Raw genomic sequence first — 13781 nt, 5'->3', positions numbered from 1 at the left:
TAAGGAGTCCAGTTGCCACCCTCAGATCCTGAAACCACACATCACACACACCACAGTCGGTGAAAATGAAGCATCTGAAGACATCACTTGGATGTGCTTGAGATGCTGAGCTTATTTTGAACAGACATAACAAATAACTCAATGCTGCTAAATTGATCCTTCTGTGTCCCACAAGTTTTCCATGCCAATTTTCTTCTGTGCAAAAGGAGACATTGAGACACAAACTTCCCAGTAAGACAGGCCTTCTGAAAGCCATTCAAGGCTGTATCAAGTCTGAAAAGCTTTGGCTTTAAGGAGCCCGATGTCCCTGCCAGGACAGTTGCTGAACATACAAGATGAGCTCGTTACTCCAAAAGCACTCCAACACCACAAGGAGATGACAGTGCTGGTTCCTGCATGGGCACTGGGAAAAAAGAACATTTTCAAACAGGGATTTTGATTTCCCAGGGAAACGTCCTCTGTTGGTGAAGTGACTATGTTATCTGAACAGACAATATCAGCCATAAAGCATTATGGATACATTTAAGTACCAGCAATGTAAAATACAAATGCACAAAAGCGTGAGCTGCCAACTGTGCCTGTTCCTCAGGCTTCAGCAGGACATGTAGCACAGCAGAAATCAAAAGGAACAAATACCAAAAAGCACCTACAGATACAGACACTTGTCAGAGAACAAGAAACCCAAGACAATGGTGGATGTACACTTCCACATTAATAACTCTGACTAGGAAGGGAAACAGTCCTTCTAGGCTACCATGACATTCTCTCACTCACGCTGCTATCTAGAAACCATCAACATAAAGTTACCTTTGCCCTTGGTTCAGTAGTGCTCCTGAGAAAAGCTGGATCAAGGTCAAATATCACAAGAGCAACTCTCCTGCTAGTTCGCAAAGAAAGGAGACTGGGGCTACATAAAATATTCCTTCAAGCAGGGGCTCTGGTTCAGCAGTACCTCTCACTTTGCACAGGATGAGATACCAACAGGAGCAGTGTGCCTTTAGCAGGCTCTGGTGAAATCCACTCGCTGATCTCTCTGGAGCAGAACATCACCCACCAAACCACGTAAGCTACTGCCAAAGAGACCCCAAACATCAAAATGGCACAACTCTAAATCCTGTCTGTTCTGATCCCTCTCTTCATAAAAAGGGTGATAAGAATGGGGCAAGCTGCAACACATTCACACAAACTCCCGGGTACCCACCTTGGGCAAAGAGCCATAATAGAAAGAATGGAAACAATTATAAAAAGAATAATGTTCTTCGTCACTATTTCTCCATGTTGCCTTTTCTATTACTGCAAATATTTGACTTTGAAAGTCTCTTCCTGCATGTGAATTAAGATATTCCATGCATGGAAACTTTACAATTTATTACTTCATAGTAACTACATTCTTTTAAACTTTGTAAAACAAGGACATCATCATTTCATACCAAGAGGCAGATTACTTACAAGATTAATAGCATTCTTGTAGCTCCATAAATATGTTCTTATATTTTAAGATATGAGATGTTTTACAGAATCAATATATCTCTAATAGTAAAGGATTTGGATCAGAAAATCCTTATGAACCAGGTCCTATCAGTAGGAGCATCACTGGGATAATCTTTCAGACAGAAGCCTATGCATCATTTTGCAGGATACAAAACACAAATGAACGAGTCTTCAATATACAACATATAAATATGTTACATATGTCATATAAGATGCCCAGTGGGAGTGATGCATTCTGGAATTACGTCATGCAAATGTAGCTTTATTTACCATTCAAGCAATGCCCATCCATTAGATTTTGTGGTAAACCAGCTACAGTTATAGAATCCCAGCTTTCCACCATCCCAATGAATAAGACTATAAAGCAGATATTGGAGCTGACAGTAGAGGAGGAGAAAAAAAAAAAAAGGATCTGAAATGCAAGCATAGGCTGACCTCTGTATATCACAAGCTGCCACTCCCCTAAGTTCTTATCTGGTAGGAACAGGGCCATTCACATTCCCAGCTCATGCTGTACTGCCTCAGCTACTTTTGCATCATTCATTAGCAAAACCAGACAGGGTTTAAAACTGGTTTCCATGCAGTATGGAAACTCAGACGTAGGATTTAATACTAGAGTCCTGATGCTGTGCACCTTTCACCCCCATACCACTACCAAGTCCTCATTCCAAAGTTCCCTTAAGCAATAAGGCCAACACTCCAAGATCTGGACTCAGCCATTCCCAAGCAGCATGTAGCAAGGTCTCAAATCAGCAGAGCAGGACACTTGGTTTCTCAACACTAAGTCCAACATAAGGCAAAGAAGACCTGTCTCAGTTCTGGAAGTGTGCACACCAATAACCTATTTAATTTTGAGTCAAAACAATATGCATATCCCATGCACAGAAAGTCCTATTAGACACAGGTTTTAGTGGTCATCCTCCTGCTGTGGAGTGTTGACACAAGGGGCCAGACCTAGATGATTTACAAGCTAGTGCCTTGGACTTGGTACAACCATACAAGTCTGGCTCTCCATCCCCACACTTGTTTGCCAGCAGGAGCTGAGAGCCAAGGGGGTTCTCTGCAGGAGGAGCAGAAACTGAATTATTGCCTCACATAGTTGCAAACAACCCCTCCAGGAACACAATAGACTGTCCAATATGGCTTTCAGCAAAAAAACCAACTATCTAATGCCAGATCCACCCAGGTTTTATAGGAAAGTATGGACAGTGAACTCCATTCTTGCTATTTCTGGATTGCTCTATCATCATCTTGGATCATGATTAGAGACAATCATTGTTTTTCCTCCAAGAGTTACACAAGCTTTTCAGTTCATTAGACTCAGGGCATTCAGCAGCAACTTGCCAGTACCACCTGGGTCACTATTTCTGATAAACTTTAGCATCTATATTTTGTGTGTGTACACACACACTGTTCATAGTTATTGATGCCAGCTAGGGCTATTCTAAGACATAGATTGAAAGGTAAATGGTTCACAAATCAAGAAAATGCCATCCATTTTCAATAAAGTCATACTTTACTAATTCTAGTGCCATACTTTTTCAGTAAAGCTACAAGATGATGCATCCAGGTGAGGCCAGATCAGCTATCTCCCTGAAGCCAAATGCTTTCATGTGGCCTCACTAAACATCTGAACCAAGAAGCACTGACAAAGCAACAGCAAACACTTGCAGCTGAGATCTTCATGGAAATACCTGATTTGGTCAATAATAATACTTACAATTTTATAATCTGTTTTGAACCATCCTAGGAAGTTCCAAGGAAAAACACATTATATTAAGGCACATTATTCAGAACTGGAAGACATTGGTTTGAAAAGAAAAATACAGGATTTCCTGTGCCACTCAATTCCTAGCAAACAACACTACTTAATTTCACAAAGGTGGTTTAAATATACAGCTGGAAACAACTGTTTCTCCCAACAGCTTAACACCTATACTTGACAGAAAGAAGAGCTACAAGCTTGATTATGGAAATAGCACAACTAAAGAATAATGATAAGGCTTTACGATCCATATGTACATCCACCTGGAAAAGAAAGCATTAAATCCACTGTGCCTGTGAGATCAGCAGGAGTTCACTGCCTTGGTACATCCTAACTAAAAGAACATATAGCAAAGGCATTCAGCTGAAGAACAGTTGCTCTGTTTCTAATATCCCAGGATTCAGACTTCCACAGGGTCCAAGGCAGGACCCACCAGTAACTGCAGACTGCAATTTCTACAGCTTGGAAAACCTGGTATTTCAGGTAGTTCCTCTGGTCCTTCTCCAAGCTAACAGATTGCCACAATCACTTCCAAGGTAAGATGGAGAGCTGCAGTAAGGACGTGCCATGTCAGGTTTGGGTGGTTACACTGCTTTGCAGCTTCTGCATAAAAGGTGACTTCAAGAAAAGCAACAAAGTTACTTCAGCTTTGTGAAGTTACTGAGTATAAACTCCACATCTACATGAGCATGAACTCATCTCAGTGGTGGTGAACACCAACCTTAGCAGCACTGAGATTCAGCTCTAGACCCTGTTCTCCCTTTCACATGCGGTGGAACATGAAGTCAAATTCTGCACCCAGTTTTTCTGTGACCATCCTTAGCACACACCACAGAAGGGAGAACTTTATCAAAACCAAGCTGTGGTTTTGTTTGTTTGTTGTTGTTTTTTAAACTATTAATAACAATTAAGAATTTAAACATTCAGTTCTCTCCCATGGCTGCACACTTGCATTGCTTCAGCACATCAGGCTCGTCCTCTCTATTTCTGGGAACTTTATAACCAAAGTGGGTGGAAAAACTCAACTCTAGGTGATTTTTTAAGCAAGTCCTGCTATTCCTGGAATATAAGTAGCATTTTATTCTGGGGAAAACACAGTATGAATACAGTTTATGTAGGAAAGCCTCTTGTTACTGAGAGATCAATCCCACTATTAAAAGTAGCAGATAATTCCAGATACTTGGTACTATGTTCAGTAGGAATGGAAAACTTGTCTCAGTACACAAGCAACCTGCCATAACTGTATTTCATGGTCATTTTTAAGATATGGTGAACATTCTAATTTTTGTGAGCATTATTGCTTCCTAGGTAGTCAATAATTAAGGACTCAAGGCAATTAAATAGATCTTCTACCATATCATCACACAGTATTGTCTCCATCGTCTTTCCAGTTAGGTAAGGCATCAGAGACCTGGTCTTTACCCAGTGACCAAACTACACATTTGCTTCCACAAGTGCAAACTCAGAGTAGATCCACATGGACTTATTTAAAATCTTGACTGGAAGAAGAGGCTCAGGATGGTAATATTTAAACTTCTCCACTGATTTCTCCCTCAATTCTCATACAGCAACAAAATGGATACAATTTGCAGCATGTAATTTCTCCACTGGGAGACACTGATACGAATAGAAAGTTTAAAATTAACAGCTGACTGTCAGTGCAATTACTTCAGAACGTATGGCATTCGTTAATAGGCAATGTCAGAACATCAGTTGTGCTGGTCAGCTATAAGGGGAAATACAAATTGAAGGCTGAAAGGTATCTGAAAAGCTCAGCTTCAGTCTTCAAAGAGATCAAAAAAATACACTGGAAGTGTTACAGAAGCAGGTAGTGCTGAGGAAGCCTATTCTTCTGTCAACCCAGTTATGCTGCAATGGCTCATTAGTATCAGATGAAGCAACCCAAGCCTTCTCCATGTAAATGTCCTTCCTCCCACCCTCCTGCCATATCTCAGAAGTTGGATTCTGCTCATTTTGTTGGTATCACTGCCATTTTCATCTGTTTGGATTCACTGAAGTTTTCAAGACTGAATTTGGAATTACTCTGAAGCAACAAAGAAATTAATGCTTTCACACTGTAGCAAACAGTCCGTGTGAGGATTCTCAAGAGTAAGTTCATACCACCCATCTTTTTCCTAGGCAAAGTTCCAGAAAACTACATTGAGTCTTAAAGTGAAATTATCTAGAATGAAATTGAACAATTCTATCCAGATGCAATAGTTAGTGCATTGTTTCTGACATTCTAAAGCCATTGCTATAGACTATTGCTCACTGATGGTCAGGCAAGTTTTATAACCAGTAAAGCTCTCTCGCAAAATATACATTCAGAACTGAGCATCAGTAAAGTGTGAAGCTCTGAGGGTTGTCCATCAAGGCACGAGTTTATTCTACATTGTTGAATTTCATACAAGATTGATTGTTTAATCTGTATAGCCAAGTACTTTCCCCTCACACTGTGTAGATTGCAGCTAAATCACTGCCACAATGTCTGGACCCAGATCTTCAGTGACCCAAGTAATGGTAAATACTCAGCTATGGAAATGGAGTACAGACCAGTATGTGAATGGATGATAAACTCTGAATCAGATTCAGGGTTCAAGCTCCTCATAAGGATTGTGTTGGAGACCCACATCAACTTAGAGACTTTTAAGACTCCAGTCCAGCATTTACTTAAGAAAGAACCATTGCAACACCTGAGCGTGTCCATCCTGCCAATAGCCCTTGGCTTGCTGGACTTGGAGAAAAAGAGAATCAGTGATGGTACCTGACACTGGAGCAAGCGTGGCAGATATGCTTCATTCGTGAAGATGAGAGACTTGTCAGCCTCTATACACATTGCATTAAATTCAAGGAAAGTGTTTTTGCATTAATAATACATTCTCGGTGACTGAGAAGCAAAGAGACTTTCCCTCATTATGCCAATAAAACATTCAGCACTTCTGACTTCTCTTCATAAATCCTCCAGGTAGCCATGTTCAGTAAACTAGCCTTTATCTATTGAAGACTGATAGCAAATAAGGTCTATCCTAACCAGGTTTCAGAGGAGTGAAACAAAAAGAAGCACAGCTTGAGAAAACCCATTCCCAGAATTAGAAGTGCCATTCCTTACTTTCCTTTCTTGTTTTGCACACGCTATTAAAAACAGTGAATAAAACACTTCTGAAAACAGACATCCACAAGGCACTGCAATATTACTCCCAGGCCTCTGTGCTATTGAGTGAACAGTCATCAGCTCAAGCCACAAGATACCTACTGAAAAATGATGACAACATAAATAGTTTAATTCAATCCAAAGAAAAAAGCCAAAGCTTTCAGTGTGCATCCCACATAAATATCAAATCATAAGGTTCAACCGAACCTGAGACCAGGGAGAAGAAACTCAATGAATAAGCATCATGATTTGTACTATTACTGAATATAAAAAACACTTAGAAATAGCAAGGATATAGGAGCTATGAAGAGAAAACATCTTTGCATCACTGACAGGAAAACAGTAAACTTGTTTAGTATCATTTTAGTGTAACGGTATTATTAAAATCTTTATACTTTGAGTGAAAGCATTAATTATTACACCCACCAGGAATATTTTTCATTGTCAAATTGCCTTTTGCCATGCTAATAAACACCAAGCTTTGCATGTAAAAATTAATCATGTTATCTCATTCACAGGTCAAACGACAGACTAAAATAGTTCCTGCAATTCTCCCTAAATAACCAGCTTTTGCATATCAGGTTTTATGGCATATTAGAAATGAATGCAATTCAAACAGGATTTGAATAGCTGAGTAGATAGAGAAGGAAAGATAAGAGCAGATAAGAAATATCTTGTGGTAAGCTAAGCCTTCTGAAAATGCTGCTTTAAAAAAAAAAAAATCAAGTTTTTTTAAATTATTATTATTATTTCAGGACCCCGAATGAACTCAGAGTATGCACAGGTCAGACTCCCAGCCACTGTGCATAAGAGGAACATCAAAACCACTTCCTGCATTAAAAATAAAGTCACTTTCAAGTACTCCAGCACTTCATTCAGGCTAAACTTCCACAGCTCCCACATAACTCAGGGAAGTGAGGTGGAGGAATGTGTCTGCTTATTAGGTATTTAAAAAGAGTCAGGTGACTGAGGCCTCCCATTTTTTTGTAACATGCAGGCCTCCCTATTGCTACGGCCCTCTTCCCACTTTGTTTTAATAGTGGTGTGTTGTAGGAATGAGAGAACAGGAACATGGCTATTTTTCGTCCCCACTATGAGGCACATTCAAGCAAAGCCACCTCTAGGCTACCACAAACACTTCCCCCAGCACCAGAACAGCTCTGGCCATCTGCTCATCCAGAAGGTGCAGGTGCCCTACCCACAGCATTGCAGCAGTTCCCAGGGGATGGCTGAAGCACTACAAACTTGGACAGCAATTCTAGGCGGCAGCACACAGCCAAGGGTTTGCCCACTAGAGCCAGTCCCACACAGCAGCCCGAGCTCTCACCATCTTTGAGCCCTGCCAGAACATGGCTTTATTTGCATTGCATTTAATGGGATTTCTAATGCCTGTAAAAGGAACAGGCATTTCACTTGCTCTCTAGAATGCATTAGAGAGTGCATACAGTCCTGGCTTAGTGTCTTACACTCCTCCTACGTCTGTCAGTGGGGGCAGAATCTGAGGCACAGGAACAAAACTTTCACAGAACCCTGCTCTAGCTGAGGGGAAAGCCCAGCCTCAGAAATACAAACACTATTTTCAAAGAGAGGACATTAATGGATGGGCAACCAAAACATCTTCCCCAACCTCCCCCTCATCATACGCAAAGCTGGTACCTCATAAGGAGACAGGCAGCCTGAGGCAGCAGGGTGGATAGAAGAAAATAAAAATAAAGCCACTTATTTACATCCTTAAATATGTTTTCTGTGTCAAACTTCAAGCAGCCAGTTTGAGAAGCACTGGCTCCAGTAGAACATCCAGCATCACACAGTACATCTACAGAAGGTACAGGATGCACAGCTACCTTCCCAATGGAAAATGCTGCATGCAGAAGCTTCCAACCATCTTGTTCAAGTACTCCCCAAGGAAGGAACAGCTTCATAACAAAAGTGACTGTACCACCGCTTGGCTTCCATTGCACAGAAGAAACCAAGACGACACATACAACTTAGTCTTTACTAAAGTAATCCACATTAACTGTTTGTGAATGGGCAGCAAATGCAGCAGGCTCCCAATAATAAGGACACCTCATGATAATGCATGATGAGGTACATTTTGACGTGAGCGTCCCAAACAGCTTCAGGCCATGAACTGCTGCTGGGCTCACTAAGACCTTTTCTTTGATCACAGAAGAAAGCCACAGAGGTGGGAAGTAAGCACAGAGATCCCAGAACTGTCTGTTCTCTCTTGCCACCCTCTCTCTCCTGTGCCCACAAAGCCCGTTTGCAATCCTAACACTCACCAGCTCTTGGTGAGTTTTGATCACAAGCTCTTCAAGGTGACAACTCTGTCCTTCATGGGCAACGCATACAAAGCCGTGCAGAGAACTGTTCCACTGTGCTGGGTCTGGGAAAGGTGGCTTCAGAGCAGCTCCAGCAGCTGCAAATTGAACAAGCCATACTGTCCCCCAATCCACATATCCTGAAGCAGCAGGATACCAAGTCTTCAGAGCTGTTAGTCAGTCCCAGGAAGGACTGTCCTATGCCCTAGGGTAAACTAGATTTTACTACTGTTTTACAGAGCTTCATCTAAAAGCCTGAACACTACATGTCTATGAACAACAGCCCCATAGCTCATCTGCAAAAGCAAGAAGCCTACTTACAGCCTTTGCAACAGGAAAGAGAGCATGACTCAGATAGCACTATCTGCCTGGGACTGTCACTCTGCAGAAATGCCCTCTGCAAAGTCCTCAAGCCTTACTGCTCTGGGACTCTCCAGCAGAAGAGCTCCAAGGCCAGACCCCATCATCTCCTACCACCCAGCCTCTTAGAGGCTGCTCTTCCAAGGGAAGACCAACTGCACTGAGGATGTCTCTCCAACACATCAGGACAGGAACAAGACTCAGGGGACTGCACATCAAGATGCCAGCAGGGCAGAGAGCAAACTTGCTTTAGCTTTGCTATCCTAGCAGACTATCCACATGCTGATGAGAACAAAACCTTCTGTAATTCCCAGCAATCAGGACACATCCAGTGCTGTCAGCAGGCTGTCCTGCACAGCCTCTCCAGGGTTCATCACTGATCTCCACGGAAGAGTACCAAAAACCAACAAGTAGGTCCTGGCAGAAGATGGGCAGCGTACTCCTGCTCCACATGCAGCACAGACTAAGTTCTCACTCCCCACTTCTTACAAGGAAAAAGAAACATGCTCATTCTCCCTCACAGCAAGAAGGGGATCTCCCTATGATCTCAGCACAAGAGAAAAGACTATAGGACCTTCAGATGCAGGGAGGGCTCCCTGCAGCACAGCAAGCCTGCAGTTCCTCTCCACTCAGTCCAGAGCTGGGGATGCGCTCTGTGCTGCGCAGCCTGACTCGTGCCTGGCTGATTTCTGTTCCAGTCTCTGAGCCTAAACAGCACTCTGTGACGTTCCCTTCCCTGCTATGCATCTTTCTGACTGAAAGGAGAATCTGGCAAATGTCCAAGTATTCTTTAACCTCCACATTAACTATTGTTAGCTTTGGCAAAACCCAGCTCCTGGGATGCCTGGAGTGGTATCGCTTACTGCTGCAGCCTACAGGAACTGCTGTAGTGGCGAGATTTGAAGAACAGGGATCAGGTAGCAGATGCAGAAAACACAGCCCTCACCCACAGCATCCTCCCTCCCACCATCACCTAACAGGCTTCAGGAGCAGCAACAACTTTTAAGCTTCTCACTACTGCAAAATGCTCAGAGTGAATATGCAGAACTGAACAAGTTAAAGCAGATGAAAGTCAGCCCAGGCCAAGTGTTACACTCAATCCGTACGATGTGTTGGTAGCACTGCAGATTCAAAGAGAACTGCAATTGTTCTTTTTCTTGAGACAAATGCAAGTGAGAGATGTTCATCTCTGGGTTTGGCTGTTAGAGAGGCACAGTCCACACCATCACCTCCTCTTCAGCCCACATCAGGATGCCCTCCTTGACTGCAACAGTCCTAGCAACTGCAAAGCCCTCACTCCTGTACCCCATCACACAAAACCCAGAGGTATCCACCTCCCTTTGCTCTCACAAAATGATCCAGTCAGTACACTCAGCTCTGGCTGCTCCAAGCAGCTCTAGAGATAAGCTGAAGAACTCTTCTCATAGAGGCCTGCAGACCTTGAAGAATGTTGGCACCAAACCTGCTTAGACAGCCAAGCTGTCCCGGGAAGGCAAAGCCTAGGCAGGAACAACCACGGCAGTCACTAAGCACAGATGAATTTGAGGACCAGAAGGTAGGTTTGCTTAAATAGACATCATGTTTCCTAATATAGCACACACTCTTCCCCAGTATCTGCATAGAGCTGAGTTTGAAATGTTCCAGGATTTGCAGTGAGGAAGACTGGTAGGATGGAAGAGCAGGAAACCTTTAAAACCCAAGGGATGACTTTAGAGAAACACCGTATCAGGGACTACAGAAGCAGCAGTATCCTACCAAAAGACTTGCAATGCAGAGGCCTGCTTAATAATGAAAACAAAATGTAAACAGTCCCCAAGTACAGCAATGCAGTTGCAAGTCCATCAAGGTTCAGTCACAGAAGCTGAAGACGTGAAGGTACTGAGCTGGCTCAGACCTTTCCTCCAGGGAGACATTCTGCATTGTACCTCACTATACAAGTGCTCAAAATCAGTCTGTTGGTTCTGTGCATCACAGGCCCTCACACACTACTTCAACATTAAGGTAGTTTCAAGAATTGTGCCAGTGCAATTAGAACTCTATCACAAGCAGACTGTCTGCTTGCTTGTTTTTCCCCAAAGAAATGCTTAAGTTGTTTATGTGTTGCCTTTAAAGTCATGCCTACTTCATACCTGCCTCATTCTGGGGGTGTGAATTCTGCTGGTTTTGCTCTGGTCTTTATTTTTTTTCTGCCTGGGCAGATAAAACCCTTTTGTTCCCCATCTCCACTCCAACAAGGAGAATCTCTAGTAAGAGCAACCCGCTAAGAAACTTTGCAAAAAACAATGTGGTAAAACAACTCCAGGAGTCACCCTACCAACAGCCCTGTGACCAAAGCCAACAGCTCAGGAACACAGAGTACTGGGAGAGCTCATCTTGCAACTAATAAACACGAGCGGCCCAAAAGTCTGCCTGCTCAGCTGCTCATTCCTAACTCAGTCAACAACTGCACCACAACAGATCTGTTTGCACGAGACAGGAATCGAGTGACTCTCTCTACCAGGTGCTGCTTTTGCCCCCAGCTTTTTATTGCAGATGTCACCTTTCTGCCCCCTTCTCACCTCCTCTAATGACATGAGCTCCATCAAAAGTTCCACAGAGCCTTTCACCTGCTCATGTAGTCCATGACAAGGCATCACGTGTCATTCTGAAGTCATGGTCTACTTGCTTTGCATCAAGGCACCTACCAGTAGGTCATGCAAAAAGCTAAAGGTGTCCTCCCTCAGGTTAACTGTGAAAACAGACTTCATTTCTTTTTTCCTGACTAACAACAAACATGACCACCACAAGCTTTCGATCTAAATCGAGCCTTTGCACATGAATTTTATTATTATTTTTTTAAAATATACTTACCTGTGCTCAAGCCCTACTAGTTCTATTGATCACTGCCCACAAGAAACTGTGCTTTTTAGGGCACGCTGCCTCCATATGATTGAAATAGCTTCCTTCCTTAATCAGCATATAATCAGATATTCCCACACAGGAGAACTATAGCTCTGATTGACAAGATAGTTACAAAAATAAACCTGTGGTTTAAATATAGCTTGCCCAGCTCCCTAGAAGGTATGTCCTATTGTGTTATACAAGTCTACCGTCATCTTCCTTGAATTAATATAGTCTATGTTCTCCCACTGCCTTGATATCTATCAATTAAAGAGCTATCAGCCTGGAGTTATACAGAATGGCTGGCACCTGGGGTCAGGTGGGAATGGCAGCTAGCCTTCTAGCTGCATGCACTGACTTACCATCAATATTTCATTGGCAATTAACATTTACAGATTCTAAGTTCACGTACCAGTTGAATGCTTGATGTCTGATGCAATTATAGAGGCAGGTAAACAGATGCGCAGGACTACATAACTATGTATGGAAATATACATATCCTTTTGATTGGGAGTATGTATCTGAATTAGATACATATCTGTGGGCAAGCACAAAGCCAGGCAGGCAATATTTAATGAATCCCTCCTCCTGGGGTAGACAGTTCAATAACACAATACTCATCACATTCCTTCCAATCTATCAGGATGTTCTGATATGTTAAATATGCAGCGTAATGAGGGCAGAGCTCTATAGCCTCTCTCAGATCATTTCAGGGGAAAATAATAAAATAAAATAAATTTGAGGTGTTTTTGAAAACCATTCTAATTACGAAATGCTCTTCATCTCCTCCAAACCTCCCCGTTGCTGACTGGCTACAAAACACGGGACAGACCTCATATTTATTATGCAAATCCTGGGCATTAAGAAAACAGATCACCAACTGACATCTGTCTCCCCCGAAAGGAAAGCAAATAACTGAAAATAAATGGAGAGAAACCCTCTCCCGCACGCCGCAAACCGCCCGCGGAGGGACGCGCCGAGCCCCTGCTGCAATGCTCCCAGCCCCGTGCCGCGCACCGAGCCCGGCCACTGCGGTGCCGCCGTCGCCTCCCCCCTCCCCGCACCGCGACCCACCTTTGCCTTCCATCGCGGAGCTTCGCGAGCGCCGGGAAGTTGCAGGGAAGTTGCCGGAAGACGCGCTCCCTCCTCACTCAGCCCGAAGCCCCGAGCCGGCCGCCGCTGCCTGCTCCGCGTTGGGGACGGCGCCGTCACAGCCTGGGAGCTGCAAGCAACCACCGGGGGAAGGGAGAGGAGGAAGGCGGCGTGAGGAGCGGAGCCGCCGCCTGGGCAGCGGGGGCCGCGGGGGAGCCGCGTTACCTGGGCGGGAGCTGTCCCTGGCCGAGCGGTGATGCTGCGGGGGCGAGTGGCTCGGCGGCCCGCCGCGCTGCCTGGCGCCGCCCGCATGCGCGCCCCGCCCGCGCCCCGCCTCCGCCGCCCGCAGCGCCGGGCCCCGGGCTCCGCAAGGAGAGCGCCGCCAGCGCCCGCCGCCCCCCGGCCGAGATGCTTCGGGAGTGCGGGAGCACCGATCGCCCCCGCGGGACGAGGGGTTGTTGCCCGGGCGGTGGAATGCGCAGCGCATCCCGCCAGCTGTGTTGGTTTCTACAGGTGATGGGTGCGGGGAGTTCTGCACATGGCCGAGGCCCCGAGCACGGCACTGCACTCGGAGACATCGCTCTGCTTGCACCAACCACCCCACAGCTCGGACCCGCAGCACCTGCAGCTGTGTAGAGGAGCTCCTAGCAGAAGGCTCAGGCCTTCTCCAGATACAGTTTTCCAAGATTAATTGTGCTGATTCATAGAACATCCACCTTAT

General features: G+C 44.4%; 1 protein-coding gene across 2 annotated transcripts in view; it reads right to left on the bottom strand.

Annotated features, from left to right (window-relative positions):
• The window catches only part of FGF12 (fibroblast growth factor 12), a 187212-nt gene extending 173817 nt beyond the window's left edge, over positions 1 to 13395 (bottom strand). Inside the window, exons 1-2 of one of the 2 annotated variants that reach the window (XM_072344959.1) lie at positions 13286 to 13395; positions 13043 to 13190 (exon numbers count right to left, since the gene is read on the bottom strand). In XM_072344959.1, the coding sequence (XP_072201060.1) occupies positions 13043 to 13055 (13 nt within the window). In that variant the 5' untranslated portion in view covers positions 13056 to 13190; positions 13286 to 13395. Of the gene's footprint in view, positions 1 to 13042 lie in introns of both variants that reach the window. The other variant, XM_072344960.1, reaches the window with a different exon arrangement.
• Between the last annotated feature and the right edge of the window lie 386 nt (positions 13396 to 13781).

This window comes from Excalfactoria chinensis, chromosome 9 (assembly GCF_039878825.1).
Source record: "Excalfactoria chinensis isolate bCotChi1 chromosome 9, bCotChi1.hap2, whole genome shotgun sequence".
Lineage (NCBI taxonomy): Eukaryota > Metazoa > Chordata > Aves > Galliformes > Phasianidae > Excalfactoria > Excalfactoria chinensis.
The sequence above is the reverse complement of the archived record's forward strand: the minus strand, read 5'-3'. Positions and strand labels throughout refer to the sequence as shown.